Below are 23,737 nucleotides of genomic sequence, written 5' to 3' on the forward strand. Positions count from 1 at the left end.
TCTCAGCTGCTGAAGCTTGTAACTCCTTCAGAGTAGTCATAAGTGTCTTGATGGGCTCTCTCACTAGTCTCCTTCTTGCAAGGTCACTGAGTTTGTGAGGACAGCCTGATCTAGGCAGATTTACACATGTGCCATATTCCCTCCATTTCTTCATGATGGATTTAACTGCACACTGGGGGATGTTCAGTACTTTGGAAATGTTTTTGTATCCATCCCCTGTCTTATACGTTCAGACACAGGTGTCTTTTTACTACAATCACTGGTGGCACATTCACTGCACTCCGGTGATCTCCATTTCACTAATTGTGAGACTACTAGCAGCAATTGGCTGGATCTCTGTTGAATTAGGGTCAGTCACTTTAAAGAAGGTGAATATTTATGCAATCGCTTATTTTACCTTACATATTTTTTCATTAGCATTACTTTGTAGAAATTTGTTTTCACTTCGGCAAAAATAGTGTTTTTTGTTAAAAAGCCAAATTATATTGACCATTGTTGATTGATCAATAAAAGGGTAAAACATCCAAGGGAGTTAATATTTTTCATTGGCACTGTATTTGACTGTGACATTCTTCACAGAGTTAAAATAGACTCAAAAAGCAAATGATAGCTTTATTAGCAAGTTTCTAATAGAAGTTTATGATTTAAAGACTTCTTTCTCTCATTAGCGTATGGAAACAAGACATTTAACTTGACTCTAATACTCAAGAAATGCCAAAAATTAACCTTCACAAATCTGGGCCTCAAAGCTTTATCAAGGAAATTCCTTAAATGTGAAACCAGATCATCTATTCCTTGAAACATGTTCAATACCAGATAAAAAGATGAATACATGTCACTAATGATGAACCCTTACCTCCACTGTCAGGTGAGCTGAGGACATTGAGGGCGAACAGCATGGCGTTGGAGAAGGTGGTGGCCTCCTCCTTACTGGCAAAGTTCAGCCCATAGACCTGACGGGCGTCACGCCACTGATGGAAGGTCGGGGTGGCCTGATTGTACTTCAGACCTTTCACTATAGAGTAGTTTATCACCACCTGCAATAAGGTAGGGGAAATAAGACTGTGTGGAAAATTCTGGGTCCTTCATGGTCACTTTTACAGAAGTGGGTACATTTCTGATGGCTGTTAAGAGATTTCATGTCCTTCAGTACCCTCTCATATCACAACAGTGTCATAACGAAAGCATCTAAGAGGATTTCTTTCCCCAAAAACAAACAGTGGTATACATAAGAGGTCACATTATAATATTTACATCAATAGCAGAGAACATCTGTGTTTCAGTTCCTCTGCAGAGAAAGTGACTGGTGTCTGACTGCTCATTAACCAATCAACCATAATCTTTCATTCCGGCTACAAAAACAGTACAAGATATAGGGTACAGTCACCTTAACCTTTGTCATTTAATTGCATAAATCTGATCACTTTATCATTTAATACAAGTGGTAGAGTGTTCCTAATTTAAAGATATTCACTCATTGCATTTTTTAATATCGTTCTCAAAAGAACTGAATGTGAATAATAGCCAGAAAGTATTTATTTCCCCTTAAGACATCATAATGCCGTAGTGAAACCAACCATTGACCTTTTAGATGAGTGGGGGCTGGAACAGTAAACCCTCCAACAACAGCTCTATTCCTGCATAGATATATAAAAATATGGAACCATGGAAGCTGGTGTTATCATGAGAGAACAAGTGATTTCTAAAACTAACCAAGTCAAATTTGACTTGTAATATTAAGTAGAGCATCTGTGTTGACCAATCTTTTCTTTCTGAGGTGCAACACATTACATGTATTTTATGTACATTGCTTTAGTCCTTTCACTACCACTTATGCAGACAAACAAGCTTCAAACTGCCTTCCTCAAATATCTTGCATTTCGGTCCTTCTTTCCATATGACAATAACCTGATAAACTGGCAATAAATGTCTCTAATGCCTCCTCCCAGCAAAACATGAATTTACCAAATGTTCCAGGCCTGTGATCTGTTAAAGTATCTAAATGTTTTTGTCATAACCAGGAGCGTTGTGCTTCTTTTCTCTCACCTGCTGGTCCTGCAGTTTGACGCCCACCACCCTGAAGGTGTTGTTGGCAGTGTTGTGGTAGATGTTGATGCGGCTGAAGCCCTGCTGCCCGGGCTTAATGGGCACCCACTTCTTACTGGCATCGTCATAGACCATCACCGAGGCTCGCGCCTGGCAGATACTCTGTTCACTGAAGGAGGAGAGGAAGAGAAAAGTCAATCATTTTGACATTGATCTGACAGCTGCAGAGAAACATTCAGAGGTGTGTGCTCAAAGATGGTGTCTTTTGTTTTTTTTGTAAGAAGTGTTGTTAGATATCAATGCTTAAACCTGCAATATCTCCAGCACCACTTAAACATGCTATCAGACATCAGTGAACACCATTTAATAAAGCAATTACCCTTTTTCACACTGAACAACCTGGCTGTTATTGCCATTAAGAAAAGATCATATTTCATTGTACAACTCCCCAGTAGCTTCTTAGTATTCAGTGCTTAAAGTAAACTTCAAATTGAATACATTTTACTTTTACCAGAGTAGATTTAGGCCAGTAATTTTATTTTTACTTAAGTACATTTTTAACTAGAGTAACCGTGGTTTTACTTGATTACAATAGTTGTGTACATTTCCAACTCTGGACATTAGAAAGTTGAAACTACTACTACTAATGTGTGGAGAAAATCAAACCACATGAAGATGTTTGGCTCGAAAAAGTATGGAAGTAAGATCCTAATCAAATGGTGCTTTTCCTGTGATTGAGCAGTGAAGAAATGCTGGTGATTTTAGTCCAGACTCATCACATTATCATCTAGACTTTAAAGAGGCACTGCCATACACTGGGACTATTCAAAAGAAAAAACACACTGACAGTAACAGGGTGACAGCGCTGATCAAACCAATGTTTTGGGTGTATTTCTCACAAATGTACTGTGTTATAATGTTGTTTATTTGTGACTTGATAAACTTCAAAATTTTGAATTTGTTAAGCCAAAATTTACAACTTTTTAAACTTGAAAACTCAACCTTTTTTCCTAGAATGTGAACAAAATTGTAACCCAAAATGTCTGAGGTTATTTTTTTGTAAATTTGAACTTTAGGTCATTACTTATGCCTTTTTAAACTTGAAATGTTTGAGTACAGAGAAGGGCTGGGCAATTAATCAAACAATAATCGAAACCGACATTAAGACCCTCTAACCGATGAAAACCTGCCATGTCAATTATTTCAAATTTTTCCCTGTTTCTTGGAAAACTTTGACTTTTTACGAAAACATTTTCATTTCAGCTGATGTGTACTTTGATTTCAAATGTTTCAATGGATAAACAAATTTTTTAAATCTGGGCCTGTTCCTGTCAGTTGTTTGTTTTAAAAATATATAAATATTTGCAGAACAAACAGAGTCAGAGGTCTGAGGTGGAATAATTCATTAATCATATTCGAGGTAAATAGTTCAATTAATCATGATTTTGATTTTTGTCATAATTGCCCAGCCCTAGTACAGAGTTAAAATTTATGACATTCGTACACAAAAATTCATTTTTTCCCTTGTGAATTTACAACTTTTTACACTAAAGAAACCCAGAGCTTGCTTTCTTGTAAGTTCACCAGAAAATGAACTCAAAAATCTCTTTTTTCTAAGTTAAAATTAGTCTAACCAGTAAATACAGAAAATTAAGTTTAAAAATTGAGGGTTTATCCTACAACTTTCCAGAAAAACTGAGAATGAGGAGAAGGAACTGAAGCAGAATTGCTGCTAATGTTAGCTTACCCTGGTTTAGTGGGTAATCTGCTTATATTTCTAAGTCAAAATTCCTTAAAGGGGGCCTATTATGCAAAAATCACTTTTCAGGCTTTTCTAACATGAATATGTTCTCTGGCCTGTCCACAATCCCCCAAAGTACCAGAAAAATCCATTCCCTTCCCACTCTCTTTCTCCACCTTTCAGAAAATGTGTGCTGAAACAAGCCGTTCTCAGATTTTGCCCTCATGACCTCACATGGGGAGTAAGCACCAGCCCCCAGGTTTGGTTGGCCCTCCTTGCTTGGAAGAAAGTTCAACACTCCTCTGTAGCGTGTGTCTGTAACATCAGGAGTGCCACATCCATTTCCTGAGAGGGGTGTGTTCAGGGGCGGAGGCAGAAAGCCCATCAACATTTAAAGCCACAGACACAGAAACGGCTCGTTCTGAGCAGGGCTGAAATGGAAGGGTTTTTAGACATGTAAAAATCCTATACTAGTGTTTTTTCAGCAACAAACGTCACAGGCGTGTTTTGAGGACCTATGAGAACAGTATAAACTTGTCTTAAAAGGGGCAAAATACATCCCCTTTAAGTTTACCGAGCAAGCCCATACAACAATGAAGGCAACCATGTCACATTTAGCAGAAAGTAGTAGGCCTATAGCCTCAAGATTTTCAGTATCAATAATAATCAAAATGTTCATAATTTCCATTTTGAAATCCTGAAAACAGAGAGGAAGTAGGGACGTACAGAAGGAGATCTGCACATAGCAAATACCACACTGTTAGTTCACACACTGCCATTGTTTCCCAGGATAGTGCCGATGTAATGGTGGCCAATTTAGACAAACCAGTGAAACAGAGTCAGCGTATGATTATCTGCTTGGCTGTCAGGTCACTGAGGAGCCACACCTTTCTTCAGCTACCACCTCACATCACCACGTAAGAAATAACAAGCTGTGACTGTAGAAATGTGACAGCCTGAGTGCTGAAGAGGGCTTGGGTTGCCATTTTTTAAAAAGCTATAGACAAAATCTCAGCCTAGAAATAAACCCTGGGAATTCCCCTCACCCTCCTGGTCGTTTGCTGTGGCACCGCTACATCGAGAAATGTGTTTAAAGGCAAGAGTTCAGAGGGGTGTGTGTGGTGTGTTGGGTAATGATACAGTTTGTTAAAAACCATAGTGTTTGATCTGGAAGTGCATCGCCAGATGAAGTCTAAATTGGTAAAAAAGCGTGCATCAAAAGAACGCAGGGCTGCAGGGAAGCATAAAATAATCGTGTTCACAACCACAAAAAACACTGTTTATAACATAGTCCTGTGGTTTAGACAAATCACATCACAAAATGGACAATTTCATGACAAATCAGGTTTCAAAGAGCTATACATTATTTGTGAGTGCTGTTCAGCACAGTCTATGCCTGAAGGTGGAGAAAGCTGCAGTAGAGAGACAGAAGAGCAGGCGTAGAGACGATGTGGTCTGGCAGAGGTGAGGTAAGCTCTCTCTGAGGTGACTAAATGCTTTTCATTTTCACTTTCAGCACCTCAGGGACTTCTGCTCTCTGACAGTCAGACTCACATTAACAGCCTGAAGGTGTGAGGGCCACAGAGAGCAAACTACAGAGCAAATGGCACGTTCACTGTCTGCTGGTATTCTTAACCTTTGCTAGCTCGTTTCAGAAGAGGAGAACTACTTTCAGAAATTAAATGCTGTGACTGCAGCAGCAGTACAAGGGCTTAGGAGGAAAAAGAGACAAATTTAGGGAGTTCAACATTTCTCATGCTGCCACTTGATTGCATTACCTAAGGCATTTTTTAAATGACAGACCAACCCTTCACTGTGATATCACAAAAAGGAGCATTATTAATAAAATGTTTGGCATTTTTGCTTGAAAGTAAAGATAAGGGATGTACATGCTAAAAAAAAAGGTCTGTTCTTTACTGACAAATAAATACATTGACTTACTTTTGCGGGCTTTAGATCCACATTTTCATGTATTCTAACTTGTTCAACCTTTCTAACAGTTTTAACCATTTTCCATAAAGCAGAGATGAGAAGCAGACATTTTGATGCACCGATGCATCAGTTCAACATCAGTTTTGGCCGATATCGACCCTGCTGACAAGACAGTTGAGTATCAACATAGTACTGGTACCAACACATTTGATACTGGACAGAATTACAACACAGATAGCGAGACTTCGTTTCAATTCTCTGCCTCTCTAATGTGACCCCTCGCCACTCCAGTATACAAATTCAGCTTGAGCCTCTTTCATCAAGAAGTTTCATCAGTTTCTTATCCCATGTTCTACTAGCATCTTTTAAGGATGTTTCTGCAAATCATTTATGATACCCACACAGCTTTTATTCTCCCACTGATATTCAACACACATTTTCTCTAAAAGGATCTGATTCAGGCATCGTTTAGGCGCTGATTTTGCACCGGTATCAGAAAAAACTCCAAACAATACCCAACCCTTGTTGAGAGAGTCTGCAAATACAGTAATGTGGTATGACCAGATATCAGAAGTAGTGTAGTCACGAATCACGCTGCCAAAATTTTAACTTCAACACCTATTTTACTATCATGATACTCCATCCTAAAACAATACTTGGACCTGAAATATGATTCCTGACACCTAATCAGAAGTAGGATGTTTACAAAGGATGATCAAATTTAGGAACTTACAGTTTATTAACAACCTTGCATTTAAAAAAATCATTTAAATAAAGTGTTGGTTATTTTATTTTCACACAGTCTTTAGCAAATAGCATTATTTGGTACTCTCTTTGCTCTTTCACAGTATGATTATGCAAAACTAGGAGACACTGAGTTTACAAAGTCAATTTTGAAAGATTTTTTAATACATAATTTAATGTACATTAAGGTTTTATTTGAACTAATTGTCTTTCTATACCAAAATTTGATTTGAAAACATTGATACATAAAATATTTTGTATTTAAGGCTTGTGCAATGCTGTTGTGATTCTATGAATAAAATAGATTGCATAAAAAATTGCTCCAGTAACCTAATGGCATTGGAAATTTTTACTACTGACGGCTTTTGTTCGTTGTGTGCACTGATAGATTCACAGAGGGAGTGTGACTTTTCTTTAACTGATCATTTAATCTCACACTTTGGAGCTACCACAATGACGTTACATAAGGCAGTAACCCTTCGGTTAGATTTTTTGCTGTTCAGTTGTTTTGAAAGCACCTAAACGAAGCAACTTTAGCATCATACATTTGTCATTTTGGAGTCCTTGCTTTCCTCTAAGCTAGTCAGGCTTTTAATGCAGCTAGATTATATGCAGCTATCATATAATATAATTGTGCAGCCCATCATCTTCAGCCCATGGGCTAGCCTGCTAGCTTCTATGCCAACCTGTGGTGCTCCTCTGACAGGTCTGTGTGTTTGTCACTGAGGTGTTTGGTGATCTTGTAAATGTGTGCCATTATGACTGTTTGTAGCACTTTGAGCATGCAGGCTCAATACATCTGCTGGTTCACCATTATGGCCACTCTGTGTCTAAATCAGCTCCATTGGAGACATCGGTAGCCTGTTCTCTCCACCCGGACATGAAGGTGTTACAGTGGACTTGTTGCTGTCGTGCTTCCTATCATAGATGAGGCTTGCATTGTATGAGGGATCTACTTTGCTGTTGACCTTGCTCACACTGCCATCTTGTGGAGATCCATGTAAAACCTTTAATTATCCCAGTCAGCTTAATACCCATTAGACGAACTGTGGTCTGTTTTTATGTTCAAACATAAGCGAAAATGTTGGCATCACTGGAGTCTTACACCAAAAGAAATGCTGAAAAATGGAGAAATACTTTACCCTACAAAATAAAAGCAGTGCCTGAAAATGTCTAAAAAATTACCACATGAACATTACTTGGAGAGCCTGCAGTAAATGAGATTGCACGCTTTAATGTTATACCTTCAATCCAGTGCAGTTATATCTTCAATAAGCAGGAATAACAAAATGAGGAGCAGCTCTATGAGGTTGTCTTTCTCAGTAATTGTCAGGGGATGGGACTTAAGCCCCTGAAGACGTCTCCAACATTCAAATGCAAACATTATCACCCTTTCCACTAATGTAGGAGAAGACAGTATGACACCTGAGAGACCTCGTCTCTCCTCCCCTCCCCTCCCTGACACATGGTTCAGCCCCAGCCGGCTTCCTCTCACTTTCCTGCATCATCTGCCCTCAGGCTCCCTCACGGTTGGCCTCAAATAACTCAGCAGTGATGAGATAGCAGAGCCTCCACCGGCTAGTTGCCTACATCTTTTTTCAGGTAAAGAGGTTTTTGTGTAAGATGAGGTTCTGGGAGAAATGAATGATGTGCAGCTCTTAAAAATTGTTCTGCATTTTTGATATATATAACATACAAATTGAATTCAGAAAAAAAAACAAGTTCAGCTGATGCTTTTTTTTATGATAAACACAGATTTCTGACACAACAGACTCGCAGATTTTAAATCTTCACAACAGTATTTTAAAGTCTGAGCATAAACTGAACAGCACACTCATGATGCTCCTGAGGGAGAAGCCTCCAAAGCCGACTTGACAGATGGATTTCAGCAACAACTCCCACGATTACAACCAGATCTGTCCATCAAATATGCCTCAATCCCCACTGCACAACTGTTGTCGAGTTTAACCTGCAGCTACATTATAAAGAAGCTTCCAAGACTCTTTATTCTCTGATTCTAACACATAACACTGATGTATGGTTCAGTCTGGACATGGCAGGCCGAAATTAGACAACACTGAGCCAAGATGGAGATGCTAATGACTGGAAAATGGTTGCATGATAAATATTTACAGAGAACCAGGAACCTCAAAAATCAAACAGGAAAAATAGCTGTCATTAATAGAAGCAGATGTGGATGTGAAATTCCTTAAAACGTTAACTTAACAAATCACTGTGGGTAAAACCAAAATCCCTGTTTGACAGACTGGGATTTCATGGCACCATTGTTTTTCATTTTGACACAATATCAGGACAGATCAAGAAATATTAATAACTAAAAGAAGATGTCTTAGGCACCTGAAATTATTTTTGTTCAGGTTGAAGTACCGATATTGATTTATAACTTGTTATTTATAGCCCAGTAGCTGATATAAGATGATATTTATATTCACAAAGCACCAAATTTACAGCTGGTATAGGCCAATATTCAAAGCTGTTGAAAGGCTAATATAGGCCAATACAATACAGCTGATATAGGCCAATATTCAGAGCTAAGAGAGGCTGGTTTAAACAGCTGATGTAGGCCAGTATTCACAGCTGTTTTAGGCTAATATTCACAACAGGACAATATTTAGAGCTGATATAGGCCAATATATACAGCTAATAAAAGCCAATAAATAAAGCTTATATAGGCCAATATATACAAATGACACAGGCATATATATCGCAGCTTATACAGACAAATACTTACAGCTTATATAGGCCAATATTTGAAGCTTATTTAGGCCACTATTTAAAGCTGATATAGGCAAATATTTACAGCTTGCATAGGCCAATGATCACAGCTTATTTGGGCCAATATATAAAGCTAATACAGGCCAATATTCCCAGCTGATATAGGCCAATATTTAAAGGTAATTTAGGCCAATATATACAGCTTATTTAGGTCAATATTTACAGCTCACATAGGCCAAGACTTGCAGCTAATATCGGCGAATATTTATAGCTGATAGAGGTCAATGTTCACAACGGATACAGATCAATATATAAAGATGATTTTTAGGCCAAAATTTTCAGGGAGTTCAGACTAAAATTTACTGCCTTTAAATATGCCAAATTTTCAGCTATATAGGCACAATGTAGTATTAGGAGTATAATTTTCCAAAAATCAGTTTAAGAGAAATTGTGATATACAAATTGCCTGACATCCATTGTAATATTGGACAGCTTTAGCCCTGACATGATGCAGGTTCAAAAGTCAGCTCACTTCTTGCATATTAAAAATAATGACTCTTTCTAGTTAAAATTCTAAAGTATTTCCCATCTGATATGATCAGCATGGTCCTAAATATTTAAGTAGTAGTTCCTATTCTCAAGGCAAACCCATGGTGGAGAACTGCAGATATCATGTTTCCTCCATCTCAAAGTAAACTAAACTGACTCTCTAATAACATGTCAGTCACTTCAGAGACAGACCACCGGAGTCTCAGTGGGACAGGAGGAGGGAGGTGGGTGCATCTCTGTGGTAGATCTTCTTACAAAACAGGACCTATTCCTGGAGCAGTTTGGGCCAGGAGGGATGGAGCGCCTTGAGTCTGATACTGATGGTTTCAGTGCTCTTCAAGAAGTCAGAAATAAAGCTGCCACTTGACTGCTGCTGCTTTACATACAGGGTGTTGCCTAATCAACACATCATGGGATGTAGTGTAAAAAAAGACCTGAAAGAGGATCTGGGAGGGAAAGTTCAGCTTAGTTTCACTGGTTTCAGAGCAGCTCAGCTAATTTCAGCAAAATAAGAGACTTGTCAACAATTCTGGCAATGTGTTCAATGCTTCTGAGAGGGATCCTGTTAGCGACTCTCTTTTGGTCACATGACACAGAGGGAGACAAGGCACAATCAGGCACATGATAGCTGCTTAACATCACAGCTGCTTCAGCCCAAAACAAGGCGGCTGAGTGAAGAGACGATGGAGATAAGAAGCAAAGAAAACCAAATGACTTTGTGTTCGTGAGGAAGGAGAGGGAGGCGATAAAGCTTAATCTGAGAAAGGTCAGATACTGCTGAAAATCACAATCAGTGGCATTAAAATAACATGATGAATCAGAGAGAGTGCAGAACAGGAAGAACTGAAGGCCAGATTGAACACCGAGTAAAGGGTGTTTAAGAGAAAACTGAGTACAAAGACAAACCATTTTGATTAAACTGGTTTAAACCTACTAAGACGTAATCAATTGTCTACATGAACACTCAAGGAAATGAAACAGAAGTTCATCGCTGCTCAGTAAAGGTGATCCAAACCTGTCACTGACAGCTTTTACAGCAGAAATTTAGATTTTAGACTCAACACTGAGAAAAATAAGTTTTTCACTAAACCCTAAAAATTATTCCATTAAGTGTGCAAAGCTATGACATAAGTTAATTTACAGTAACAGAGCTCTGGGACCAGAAGGTATTATGAAAAGCCTCCATCTGGGATCGTCTTTCTCTAAATCTCTCCTTCTTTTTTGTGCTGATTAAAGGCTATAAAACAACATTTGTCCTGATTCATTTCTCAGCAACTTTTTATCCAACAAGGGCCGGTCTTATGATGATACCAGAATGCTGAAGCATTTTTTGGTGAACAACCAGTTGATGACAGTGGAAAAGTACTGCATTTTGGCCTTATTTGATTCACGGTTGTGGACCAGATTCTCAGGTTCTAAAAAAATTCAGATCAGCACACAGAGTACAAGACCTGGGATCGATCAAATATTAGATGAGGCCTGACTCATCATCAAATACTAAATCACCCAGGTACCCAAGACAATAGATGTCTGTTAGATGATCATAACAGAGACACAGAGGCTCAATTATGGTAACAAGCCGCCTGTATGTTGCTGCTGCGCTAGAGACTAAAATGATGCTGGCACTTAAACATGATGTTTTTAGATACCATATTATTGTTCAGGGCTTTCTCAGAAATACAGAGAAGTCAGCCAGTGGGAAAAAGAAGCCTTCTTGAAGGGTCTGGAAGAAGACCTGATGTCCCCGATGCCAATATTTACACATTTATTTTGGCTAATATTGATACAGACAATGAAAAGTAGTTCAGACCTAAAACTCGGTTCTTAACAGACAATGTAGAGCTTTATAAATGAAAATAAACAAAGAAAAATTATTCAATTGACATAGGTCTTCTGGTCTTGCCTAAGACTCAACAATCTTATTTGAACATTTCACTGATATTACAGCTGATCTTGGCCAAAATTTACAGCCCATACAGGCCAATATTCACAGCTGATATTAAGCATCGTTTACAGTCTATAGACCAATACTTACAGCAGAAATAGGCCAATTTTAACAGCTAAGTAGAGGCCAATATTGACGACTGATATGGACCAATATTAACTGCCGATATAGGCAGACATTTACAGGCAATATAGGCCACAATTTACAGCCAATACCTTAACCCTACCCTACAGCTAATTTAGGCAAATATTCATAGCTGATATGGGCTATTATTTACTGCCAAAAAAGGCAGATATTTACAGCTGTTATAAAACAATATTTACAGTCAATGTATGCTGATAAGGACAGCTGTTGTAAATCAATATTTACAGCCTTTACAGGTCAATATTTACAGCTGATTGATGCTGATAAAGAAAGCCAAAACAATACTTATGAGCCATATAGGACAATTTTTACCCCCAATATTGGCAAATATATACAGTTGATCTAGGCCAACAGATATCTCTGATAGAGGCCGATATTGTGAGCCGATATAGACCAATATTTACAGCCAATATTGACAAAAACCTACAGCCGATACAGGTCCATAATCAAAGCAGATATAGGACATTTACTGCCAATACAGGCAGATATTTGCAGCTTTTATAACCTTATTTTTACAGCCACTATTGGCCAATATAGACAGTTGATACAGACCAATATTTACAGCCAATATAGGCCAATATTAACAGCCAATGAAGGCAGATATTTACAGCTAATATAGGTTGAAATGTTTATCCAAAGTAGGCTGAAATTTATAGCTGATATAGGTCAGAATTACAGCCAATATAGGCTTATATATACAGCTGATATAGGCTGATATTTACAGCCAATACAGGCTGACACTGGACGCTGATATACACCAATATTTCTAGCCCATATAGGATGATATTTACTGCTCTTGTAGGCCAATATTTTTATTCGATACATGCCAAAATTTACAGTAGATATTGGCCAAAATGTATTTCCAAAATAGGCAATTATTAATAGTCTATACAGGCCTTATATTTACAGCCAGTACAGGCAGATAGTTACAGCTGATGTAGGCAGAGATGTATATCCAAAATAGGGCAACATTACCAGTTGATACAGGCAGATATTTACAGCTACAGGCCACTGTTTAGAGCCAATAACTGAGAACAACAGAGAGAGAGTGACTTTTCCATCACTACAATCAACCCGTTACACATAAAAAGCCATGTACCCATAATTTATACAAAACCATTGATTATATCAGGTGTTTTCTCTCAGCAGGCTGCTCCAAAGGTCTGATGGTTTCAGCCTACTGATATTTTCCCTCAAGTATCCTATAGGCCACATGTTTAAAAATGCATTACCACTCCCCCACTGGCAGCTCATAAATAAAATAAGAAACAACTCATACACAGTCCTTAAACCCCCATTGACAGGCTAATAAGGAAAGCAAAAATATTCAAAATGCAGTTTTAGGAGAGGGAGAGAGAGTTCAAACTTTTATTCTGAATACGAGCTGATATATTTAAAAAGAGGGCAAATATATTCGCTACAAAAGGCTGAATGATCTGACTAACAGCTCTTGTCAAAGCATGTCACCTTGTTTTTGCTGGAATAAGCAGATTTCTCAGTGGAGGCTGAAGTCTTAAAAGGCAGCCTGAGAGGGGTAAAAAAGAAAGACGATGAGGATTTCAGAGCACAGAGAGAGAGAGAAAGAGAGAAGGGGATGAATAGACGTCAGGGAGAAAAACAAGGGCAGAGAGGATATGAAGGCTTCTGCCACTCTGAGCACTTCCTCATGTCAAATAAGCCTCATAGGCGAGCGGTGAAAAGGAGGCCACATTCCCAGGCTTTTGAATTAAGCAAAGCACTTCCCTGCACACATGGTTAGACATATGTGCCCCCCTCAGCCCCTCCCTTACCCCACCCTCCTCCACACAAATCCTATACATAAACACTGAGTGAGTTTTCAGTCCATTAGTAGAGAGCTGAAAGAAGTGAAGCCTGGACCCGATCCTGATGTGCAACAGATAACTGTACACATGATGTGTTTTTCTGTGGGATCGGCCATGTCAGGATTAGATCCCTGGATGCGTTAAGGCTGGGAAAGTGTTTTCTTGGCAAATTAAGGGAGCGGGTTGGGCGTCAGGGTGCATGCGTTGCCTCTCTGGGTATCGCCCCAGGGCAGAGCTTCTGTTATCATGGCAATTAGCTTTTGTTTCTGGGGTAATTGTTTCATCGTGCTGGTTCACAGTGGAAGGCACCCGAACAGACCCGAACACATGATGAGTCATTCAATGCAGCCCGCTCGCCACAGCAGTTCAGATTTGTTTGGCTTTGTTTCTGTGATAAAACTAAATGTTAAAAACACAGCTAAAGGTTACCGGAGCCGCAGAGAAGTGAGCTGTCAGCAAAGGTCTGTACATGCTGAGCCACACAAAGCCAGCCATAAATATTAGACTGCTCAGTTTGGTCAGGAAATTCAGATTTTTTTCCTCTAGAACAGAGCTTCCCAGTGTGTGCCAGGGCCCCCTGGTAGGCCGCAGATGTACTTCAGGTGGGTCGCAAGAGGTCATTTACAACAACTAAAAACCATAGAAATTATATCCAATGAAACGATAACGAATTTCATTTTAATTCATATTGAAATACTTGATGACATGTGATCATTTAGGTCTCAGAAGTAACATAATACAGCCAGTACCGTAGGTTTAACTCATGCCACCTTTAATCCTTTATGCTGTCTGATGTATACAGCTGGTGTCACAGTTTAACTGGTGTTGAATTAACTGTTGACTAGGAAAAGGCAGTAATATCGTATCCCAGGGTATTAAAAAGACTAGTACAAAGAGGTGAAAATACTTCAACAATCAACTTCATCACAGGGTCATTGTGTTAGCGGGTATGATGTGAGACTGATACACTGTGCAGAGCTAAAATTAGCAGCTAGCTCCGCCAGCCTTTGCAGATTAATATCTTGCTTTGGTATGTGGCCTCTTTTCACTTTATACTAGTTATACATGAGAAAAATTCCTGACAGCCTACATACCACTTTATTTCCATTTTCTAGGAAAATAACTGTCATGCTGTGCTGTTCCTACGACACGCTAACTGCTAAGCTTCTCACGTTTACTTATGATGAAGTGCCAGGGGAACGCTCTAACAGGAAGGCAGCGGCCATTTACTGAATCCACAGCAGCTTCTAGTGGCAGGAGGCTTTATTACAGTCTAAAGGAGCATTATACAGGGGTTCCAAGCCTGTGTTTTATAAAAAATCATAGGTAATAGGTTCAACAGACCTATAAATCTTGTGCCGGCTAGATTGATACATAAATTTGACCGTTGAACCGCGCACATCACTAATGTGAACCACAACAAAGTGAGTTTGAAAACACTTTTATTCTTTAGAAGGTTTTTAAAAATGTTCAAACTCATTTTTAAACCTATTCATGTCAAAAAGATGGAAGTAAATTGATGCTTATTGGTTGTTTTAGGGCCCTGAAGTAGTCTGTAACATTTTAGAAGTTTACCATAAAGGGAGCTTGTGGCAGGACAGAGCTTGGTATTGTTGCATAGAAATCATATTTAAGGCCAATCTTTATCAGTTTAAAAACACACAGAACATTTCTTAACTCATTGAGTGCCATTGACGTATATATACGTCAAAGTGTTTTTTTTGGCGGCTGGCACAAGGGGGCGCTCTCACGCTCCCTGTGAGTAATTCTGGGGCTTCTGGGATACGTAGTCGGAACACTACAGTCTGAAGAGACGGTAGATCAAAGCCAGAGAGATCAGAGGTGGACACCCTGGGGTCAAAGAGCAGAGCCATCATTACGGAGGTAATCTAAGCTAAAAGTTCTAAAATAGACACTGGAAGAAACTTTCAACTCTTGTCTGAGAAATCGCTTTCTCACTGAAACCGACACTGAACTTAACGACAGTGAATCCAGGGATCAGCACTTCCATTCATCTGCCTCGGCTGGCCAAGAGGCTAAAGAATGCCGTGAGGTCGGAGAAATAAGCTGGATGCATACAGTGACGACACTTCAGAGACCTTTCCGACCCAAACTCTGAGGAATGGCTGCTGAGTGAGCGGAGCGGGTCTTGTTCTCCGTCCCAGAGTGATGGAGGTAAGTTAACGTTAGGAACCCACTGATTATTCAGCCAAATTTATTGAATGAAACCATCACTCATGTGCTCCTGTGAATTCAGAAGCAGACTTGAGAGAAGAGCAAGCCCCATGCAGTTCTACAACACCGTTGGCAAAAAAAGAGGTAAGACAAAAAATTCTATATTATAGATTATATATATATATATATATATAAAACATATAGCTATTATATTACTTCTATAATTTACAGGCAGTGCCAGGGGACACGCAAGCAGGAGAGGAAGTGGGCGTATAGGGGGGGCCCGTGGAGGCTGTCCAGTTCCAGAGTGTGAATGGCATGACAGTGACTGGAAGCATTGTTATTTATTTTACAATAAAATAACATTTGTAATACAATTTTCAGATGTCTTTTATGTCACTGAAGGCAAAATAATATAATTCAAATCACTGTTTTGCTTGACAGACTCTCATTTTTCTCAGCTTTCTAGAAAAAAAGTGGTCTTTTTGGTGAAACTAGCCTATATTCAACTTCAGATAAATCAAGATTGGAACAAGGTGCAAACAAACGGTTTTTCCATGATGAAATGGAGAGTTTCTGCTTTCATTTGAGCTATTTGGTGTTTTCAGAGTCATAGTACAAAATGTTCTGTGGGTCTCGAAAGATGACTCAAAATGGCCAAAAACACTGGCACAAGCCACTTTCCATTTTATAAAAGGGCTGGCACTCAGTGAGTTAATATTCACAGATCCTACATGATAATAGTTGATTATTATGTCTCATATTAGCTCTAAGGGGAAGGAAGAGAGAAGAAAAGATTGGGTCACAAATGGAGAGGAAAAAAGTAAGGAATTTCGTGTGCACCTCTTATGTGAGAACAATTTTTCATAGGAATGAGATAGGGATTGAAAACCAGTGCCTGTACCAGCACATCCTATACCTATTAGACCCAATTATAACACAGATATCAATACTTCATTTTGATACCCTGCCACTCAACAAAAGGCAAGACATATGTTAATCACTTGTGTGATTTATGTTTTAAGTTAAGTCAGTTTCCTTTCATATTCTATGTTTGACTGCCACCTTACAAAGATATTTTTGCAAATCATTTGTGATACCCAGACGGCTTTTATTCCCCCACTGACTTTCAACACAAAATTTTCCCCTCAAAAGTATCGATTCAGGCACTGTTTAGGAACCGGCAACATTCAAAAAGGACTTTTTGCATTTTTCCAGTTTGGGAAAAACACCCTAATGATACCCAACCATAATACTTCAACCATAAATCACTTCCAGCACTCCTGTAAACGTCACCCAACACATTTATTATTTTGGGCTAAAGCAGTTTGATAAAGGATTGAATGTAAAACTGAATACAGTGTTAATTTTGGCTGCTATTTTTAATTTTAGTATTTGTTTAAGTCTTTAAATGAAATGCACTTTAGTTTTGGTCACATTTTAGTCATTTGTATCCTTTTTAGTTTTAGTCTAGTTTTAGTCGACGAAAACTCAAAAACATTTTAGTCTAGTTTTAGTCCATAAAAAGTCCTCACATTTTACTCTTTACTTTCAGTCCAAGCATTTATTTTCATGCCTAAATTTGGTACCAAATCATGATAGTGTGTTCTCTGCACTCTGCTAAACCTGGGGTCCCTGCTCTCTACAGCTGAGACGTAGAAGAGATAAAGATACTTTTTTTTGGACAGATTTACCCACAGTGGAGAAACATCACAAATTTTGAATGTCCGATGAAAACTACATTGCATTTTAGTCTAGTTTTAGTCATCTTGACTAAAATAAACTTACTTTTTTCAGTTTTAGTCATCACAGAGCTATTTTTGTTAGTCTAAGTCTAGTTTTTGTCATGGAAAAAAAAAAGGTCTGCTGCACCACTTGGTACGTATATTCCCAAAAAGTTGTAAAAAACTGACATATAGATGTCTGTTAAAAATAAAATAAATGGCAATGGTTCTTTAATCACTGGCATTGTTAATGTAGCTTAAAAAAGTCAAGCTTTTCTTCACTGAAATTCCCTGCAAATATGTTAGTGTCATGTTCTTGTTGTTGGGTGGGCCCCAGAAGATTTTCAGGTCTCACACTGGGCAGCAGCAAACTAAAGTCTGTAAAAGGCTGCCCTAGCATAATGCATTTAGCCTAGCTTAGCTCAATTACAGGTTGTTTATGTTGTGATGTTGCAGCTCCACTGAAGCATAGTTTAAAAGATTCCCCAGAGATGCATGGCTGATCAAATTAAGCCACACATTTAACTACACATCACCAGGTCTCTGTTCTTTATAAATGCTTTTCGAGCCATCTTAGGGTTCAGGTGAAAGGTATGGTGTAAGAAAAGACATAAAACAAAGGCCCTTAAACTGGGGATGTTTATGGTCTGTGATGCTAACCTGAAAGTAACCGAGGTGTGATTCCATTTCTGTACTCGTGGTTGATTATTTTCACACTCGCTCAGAAACAACCTTTCAGATGTTATAACTTACACCAGCAGCAACACAAGCCAAAATAGCGAGATGACCACGCTTACGATAACCACATTCAGTATGATGCACAGTGTTGAAGAAGCTGCATTTTCCCACCACAGATGCTTCTTTTCAGTTAAAGTAGGCTAATCTAACGGTTACATTTATAAGCTGCATGCAAAAACTGAAATGAAGCTTCCCTGAGCTCCTTTGGAACCAAGTATGAGAAGGAAAAAAAATCCTCCTGCCTAAACCAAACCTTTCTTGCTTTAAAGAGTATGCATTTAAAAGCATAATCTGCACAGAAGTCTTGTTAAATGGAAGAAACAGGGAGTCGTGGTACATAATGACTGAGGGCCATTATCATCACCGCCAATTTGGCCGATGCGTGATGTTTCTGCCAATTCTGCCAATTGAACAGTCAGAAAATCTCAATGTATCATCTACTTAATCAGTATAAAAATTATCCCTGATTATCTGATATCTCAAGATGCAGCAGTCAATCTGCACAGCTGGTAACAACTTCATTCGCCCAATTAATCATTTCAAGTCATGCTAATTAACTCGCTTTTACAAAATCCTAACCCCGTGCACAATAAAATCTGTCTGAGAATAAGGAGAGCATCCATAGAGGCCTCCTGTGCAGCAAGAGCGATAATTACGTCGTTTTATGCATCCCTGGTTGGTGCTTTAACTAACAGAGACATACAGTCAGCATCAGGGAGGCTTGTAACTCAATCTGAGGTTTGGCGCACAAACAAAGTCATCTTGAACCTAGACGTACACGGTCTCTCTGTTACAGCAAAGTAATATCTGCAATCCAGCTGTCTGGCGTGAAGAACGACTCCTAATCACGTCCACTCCAGCGTGATGCAGTTCAAACGGTATAATAAGCATGTTCAGCGTTAGCCATGTTGCTGTGTTTATCACATGAGCGGAGATGTAAACAGGCCAAATGCTTTGCAGACCGATTTGAAATGTAAAGCACAAACAGAAGCTCGAGTGGTGCTTAAACTCATCGTGCTCAGGCAGTCTGCCCTCAAACAGGAATTGAAATACATAATTATACGCCCCCACACAGTATAATATGGTACCCATGCTGTACATACGCCCAAAATAACAGTGACTCCTTACAGAGAAGTCAGGCACTTATACATGTGATATTTTACAAGCCTCATTAAAGTTATGTTTCTCAAGCCCTTAACCATTACGGAAGTCCTCCCAGTCAAGCTTTCAGGTCTTTGCACACTGAGTCTGTTTTTAGGGTGCATTTTTCTCATCCATAATCTGGTGGAAAAAAAAAAGGGCACAAGTCATGAACATTGAGATCGCTGCTTTTACTTCCCAAATGATCGTGTAAATTTACAGTCTGAGACATAATAGTCTTGTAATGGGAAGACAAAAATAGTAAGGTTAATGTTGTGGTTTTTTCACTTCATGAAAAAGAACTCTTGTATTTAGGTTACTAGCTCAAGCTTGTGCATTATGATACCGTGCCAAGTTCTACAAATGCCTGTTTGAGAGAAGGGGCAAATTGTTTCAGCTCAGTCTTTCTTGTTGTGAAAACCAATGTCAATTTTGACACTTTTGGTCATAAGGCCTTTGCACACTGAGTCTGTTTTGTTACATCTGAATTTTTCGGGAAGAGGGCAGGAAGAAAGGGCCCAGTGAAAAGGGCCTAGTTGTTTCGAACTGTGCCGCAGAGCGATTCCTCCCCCTCCCCATTCCCCCTCCTGGCTTGCTTTCACACAAACAACACTGATCCCTGCCCAGGCCCACTTGTGTATGTACTCAGCCTGAAACAGCAGGTGGCGGTATGCACGTAGCTGGTTTACAAACCTGCCAAGGAGGAGAAATAAGAAGAAGCTACAATGGTAACCACTCGGTCCATTACCTGAGTGAAGATCATTTTTGTTTTGCTTTTTCAAAAAGTCAATGTGGCAACATGTACGTTTTTAAAAATTACTTTTTAAAGATGCCAACAATGTCGCTCTTTGCATTTATATATCTGCTGCAGCTCAGAGGAGTAAATTGGCTCGCAGTACCCGATCCCTTGACGCTGTTTGTTTGTATCCACTCTGACCAAAACAAATCGGATATTTGGCTCCAGTGCACTCGGATCTAGGACTGGCCCCTAGTGTGAAAGCCACCTAAGAAGGAAAAAAGAAGATAAAGACATGGAAGATGCAGGCTGTGGGAGCGAGGCTATGCTAGGTGAAATGGTTTCATTAACCTCAAAAACATGTGACATAGCCGCTACCAAGGTGCGCCCCTACCGAGGAGTAACAATTTTTAGCAATTCCTAACCAAAAATCTGACAGAGTGTGCAAAGGCCTTTAGACTGTGGTAGAACTGATTACAAATTATTTCAATGTTTTTAAAGCTCCCCCATATATCACAGACCTTCTTTTATTGTTTGTTCCCTCTAGACTCCTTAGGTCCTCAAATGCTTCCCTTCTAAATGCCCCTAATGTGAGCCACGCAAGCTTTCTTTATTTATGCCCCAAGACATTGGAATTCACTGTCTGCACATAAAATGAATCTCTGATGGTGATTTTTCTTTTCTGATCTTTTCCATATTATCTTATTGAGATGAACTCATGTATGACTTCATTGCAGCTTCAATGCAATGTTTTCACAATTAGAGCAGCACTCTAAAGTCCATTGACGTGCATCAATTAGACAGCAGGTAAACAAACGTCGTCTCTGTATTTTAAGTAATTCAGAGAAACATCTTCAGAAGCTGACAGGACATGGGATAGTAAGAAAAGGAAACAAAAGTGACTTCTTCAAATAAAAACTTAGCTAAAACTCAGTGAGAAGAGCAGAGACATTGTTCCGGACAGCGAAACGATTGCATTCATTCTCAGCTGAAATAAAACAAGTGCATTACATTAATTCCATGTATTTCATTAGGAGTGATGGGTGGATCACAATGGGGTGACAGGGTATCGAAATGAAGCACTGAAATCTGTGTTTGATTCGGCCAAGCCGACATGTTGGAAATGGTGGCATACTGGCACTGATTTCAGTACTCACCCCTACTCTGATATCAACATTAAAGCCTTCAAAACGTTCTTTAAAAAACTGAATATAGCCAATGTGTCCTTAAAAGAGAAATATCTCTTGAATGCGTTACATCAGAATGATGGTCCCTGCAAAAGAAGAAATTAATGCAAACACATGTGAGTAATGATTACTGTTTATATATTCAATTTGTTGTCCATCATCATTACACTCACTATAATGATTATATCCTCATGGGTTCACTGGGAATTTTTATAGGCAAGGCAAAGTCTTCCACTGTTTATAGCTTTTTAGGGGTTGTGTATTTGACAGTACTGATCTGTGTATGAATGTGTGTGACTGTGTGAGTGCTGGGGTCTACCTGACAGAGAGAAGAGGTCTCTGACTGCTTGGATTAAAGACAGAGCCTCGCAGGCAGATCATTACCTCACTGCAGTCTTAAATCTAAATTAACCAGGACTTAACCCTCGTACACGACCTCTAATCTGTTCTGTGGGGAAAGTACTGTTCACAGGCACATGGAGGGAGGAGAAAGGAGGCCTGCCGCAACTAAAAACAGCCCAAGCCAACTTTATTGTGGTGAAACGGTGTGACGCCTGGTCGTTTGTAAGTGAGAAAACCAAGCACAGTTAGCCTGTTTGAGAGAAACAGTAAGACATGCAGTGGATGCCAGGTTTCATGGGCTGCAGAATTACTCCTGCACCAAACGTAACACCGCTGCAAAAATACATTTTTAGGAAGATAAATGATTAAGATAATGTGATAATGAGTTTTTTAAAATCTTTGACCAGAAAGGACAGGAACAGGCTGGAACATAAGGACTCCCTGATCTTTGGTGATAAGTTTTGTTTTCCATTAGCTGACAGGGACAAACCGACACTTTGCTAACCATTTACTCAATTATTCTATTTTGCTTTTGTTTTGGATAACAACTGAAAAATCTCCACAACTACTGCACAGATTGCCCTGAGAGTAGAGAAATTCAAGCTCCACACAGGATGAATTGTGACACTAGCTCTAAATATAGTTCCTTTTGAAAATGTGCTGCATTCCTTACTTAACTTATCCAGACTTTTCCTGCAGGAGCCGTATGTAGAAGAACAAATATCTGAATCAGATGAACTGGATTCAATCTGACTTCACTCTGCCAGCTCTCCAGTACAAAGTCAGTGTAATGTGTGATTGAGCCGATTTGTGAACAGAGCAGGTAATTGTCTGGAGTATTAACACTGAGTGAGTGACTGTAGTGATGTTGATTTTGATGTAGTTCAATGGATTGTAGCTGATTTGTGCTCATTTTGCTTGCTTGGATAGTGCTTCCAGTTGTTTGTTATTGCAGATTTGTTCAAATTATTGTAGTAACAGAGTCACGATGTGGTTTAATGCTTCCTCTGCATGGTCTAACCACCTCTCCAACCAAAGAGAGTTCAGTCAGACAGAAAAAAAAAACATCAAACACGGACGTCTTTTAATGTGCTGGCTGTATGAAGAGGCATCTCTGGACAGTTTTTCAGTCCTTATTCTGCTGGTTCTGGCACTCCAGAGAGACCATTTCATATATCCATTGCATGGATATTCACATTCATGTGGGCAACCTCAACAAAAAGTGTCTGCGAAGGGCGGGACTTTTATTACCATTATGGGCCAATCAGAGCGCTGTAGATGTGATGAGGTAATAGGCAGGGGTGGGAATCACTAGTGACCCCTAGATATCATCACGGTATTTAGGCCACGATTCTTTTTTTAGAGCACAAAAGAATGACACTATATTGTAACTAACACGCAAAAAATAGCAAACATTGCTACAGGTACACTTTTTACCTTCAGCATGTTGCATGACCCAGACACTGTGTTAACTACCGAGAGGTAATTGAGTAATTGGCCATTAAGACAGACATGCAAGCAATCTTCTTCACTCACAATCAGTGCAAGAGTGAATAAGGATGATAAATACTTATTGGGATTTGTTCTTCCCTGTGAAGCTTGCAAAAAACCTTATATATTTCAGTGATAAAAGGGGTAATTTTCTTTTTAAAATTCTGTAAGTCTACATTTCTATTCCCGTTGAAACTTTTAATATGAATCCAGCTTTATTGTGAAAATGAATACTAGATATTGTAGAAATGTGCCTCAAAGTAATCATGATTAAGGCCAGAATAACGAGGATTCGCAGACTCTAAAGCTAAGCTTTAACAGCATAAAAATGTCTCCATAACCTCCACTAATGCATCACAGCAAAAGTAATTCTATCATGCACCAGCACTAATGTTGATACTGTCATAATCTATACCATGTCAGCAAAGCTTCAACAACCCTGGATCCATCATGCCGTCCAGATCATGATAGCCGATAAACGTAGAGTGTTTGTCTAACCCCTGACCCAGTGATCCACAAACCACAGAGCAATACTGCACAAAGA

At 39.2% G+C, this 23,737-nt stretch overlaps 1 protein-coding gene across 4 annotated transcripts in view; it reads right to left on the minus strand.

The window, feature by feature from the left end:
• evla (Enah/Vasp-like a) overlaps positions 1-23,737 on the minus strand; it is a 66,575-nt gene that overhangs the window by 22,048 nt on the left and 20,790 nt on the right. For all 4 annotated transcript variants that reach the window (XM_041812511.1, XM_041812509.1, XM_041812508.1 and 1 more), the window contains exons 2-3: positions 2,047-2,215; positions 857-1,037 (exon numbers count right to left, since the gene is read on the minus strand). In XM_041812511.1, coding sequence (XP_041668445.1) covers positions 857-1,037; positions 2,047-2,215 — 350 coding nt within the window. The remainder of the gene's footprint in view (positions 1-856; positions 1,038-2,046; positions 2,216-23,737) is intronic.

The sequence above is a fragment of the Cheilinus undulatus genome, linkage group 18 (genome assembly GCF_018320785.1).
Source record: "Cheilinus undulatus linkage group 18, ASM1832078v1, whole genome shotgun sequence".
In the NCBI taxonomy this organism is placed as follows: domain Eukaryota; kingdom Metazoa; phylum Chordata; class Actinopteri; order Labriformes; family Labridae; genus Cheilinus; species Cheilinus undulatus.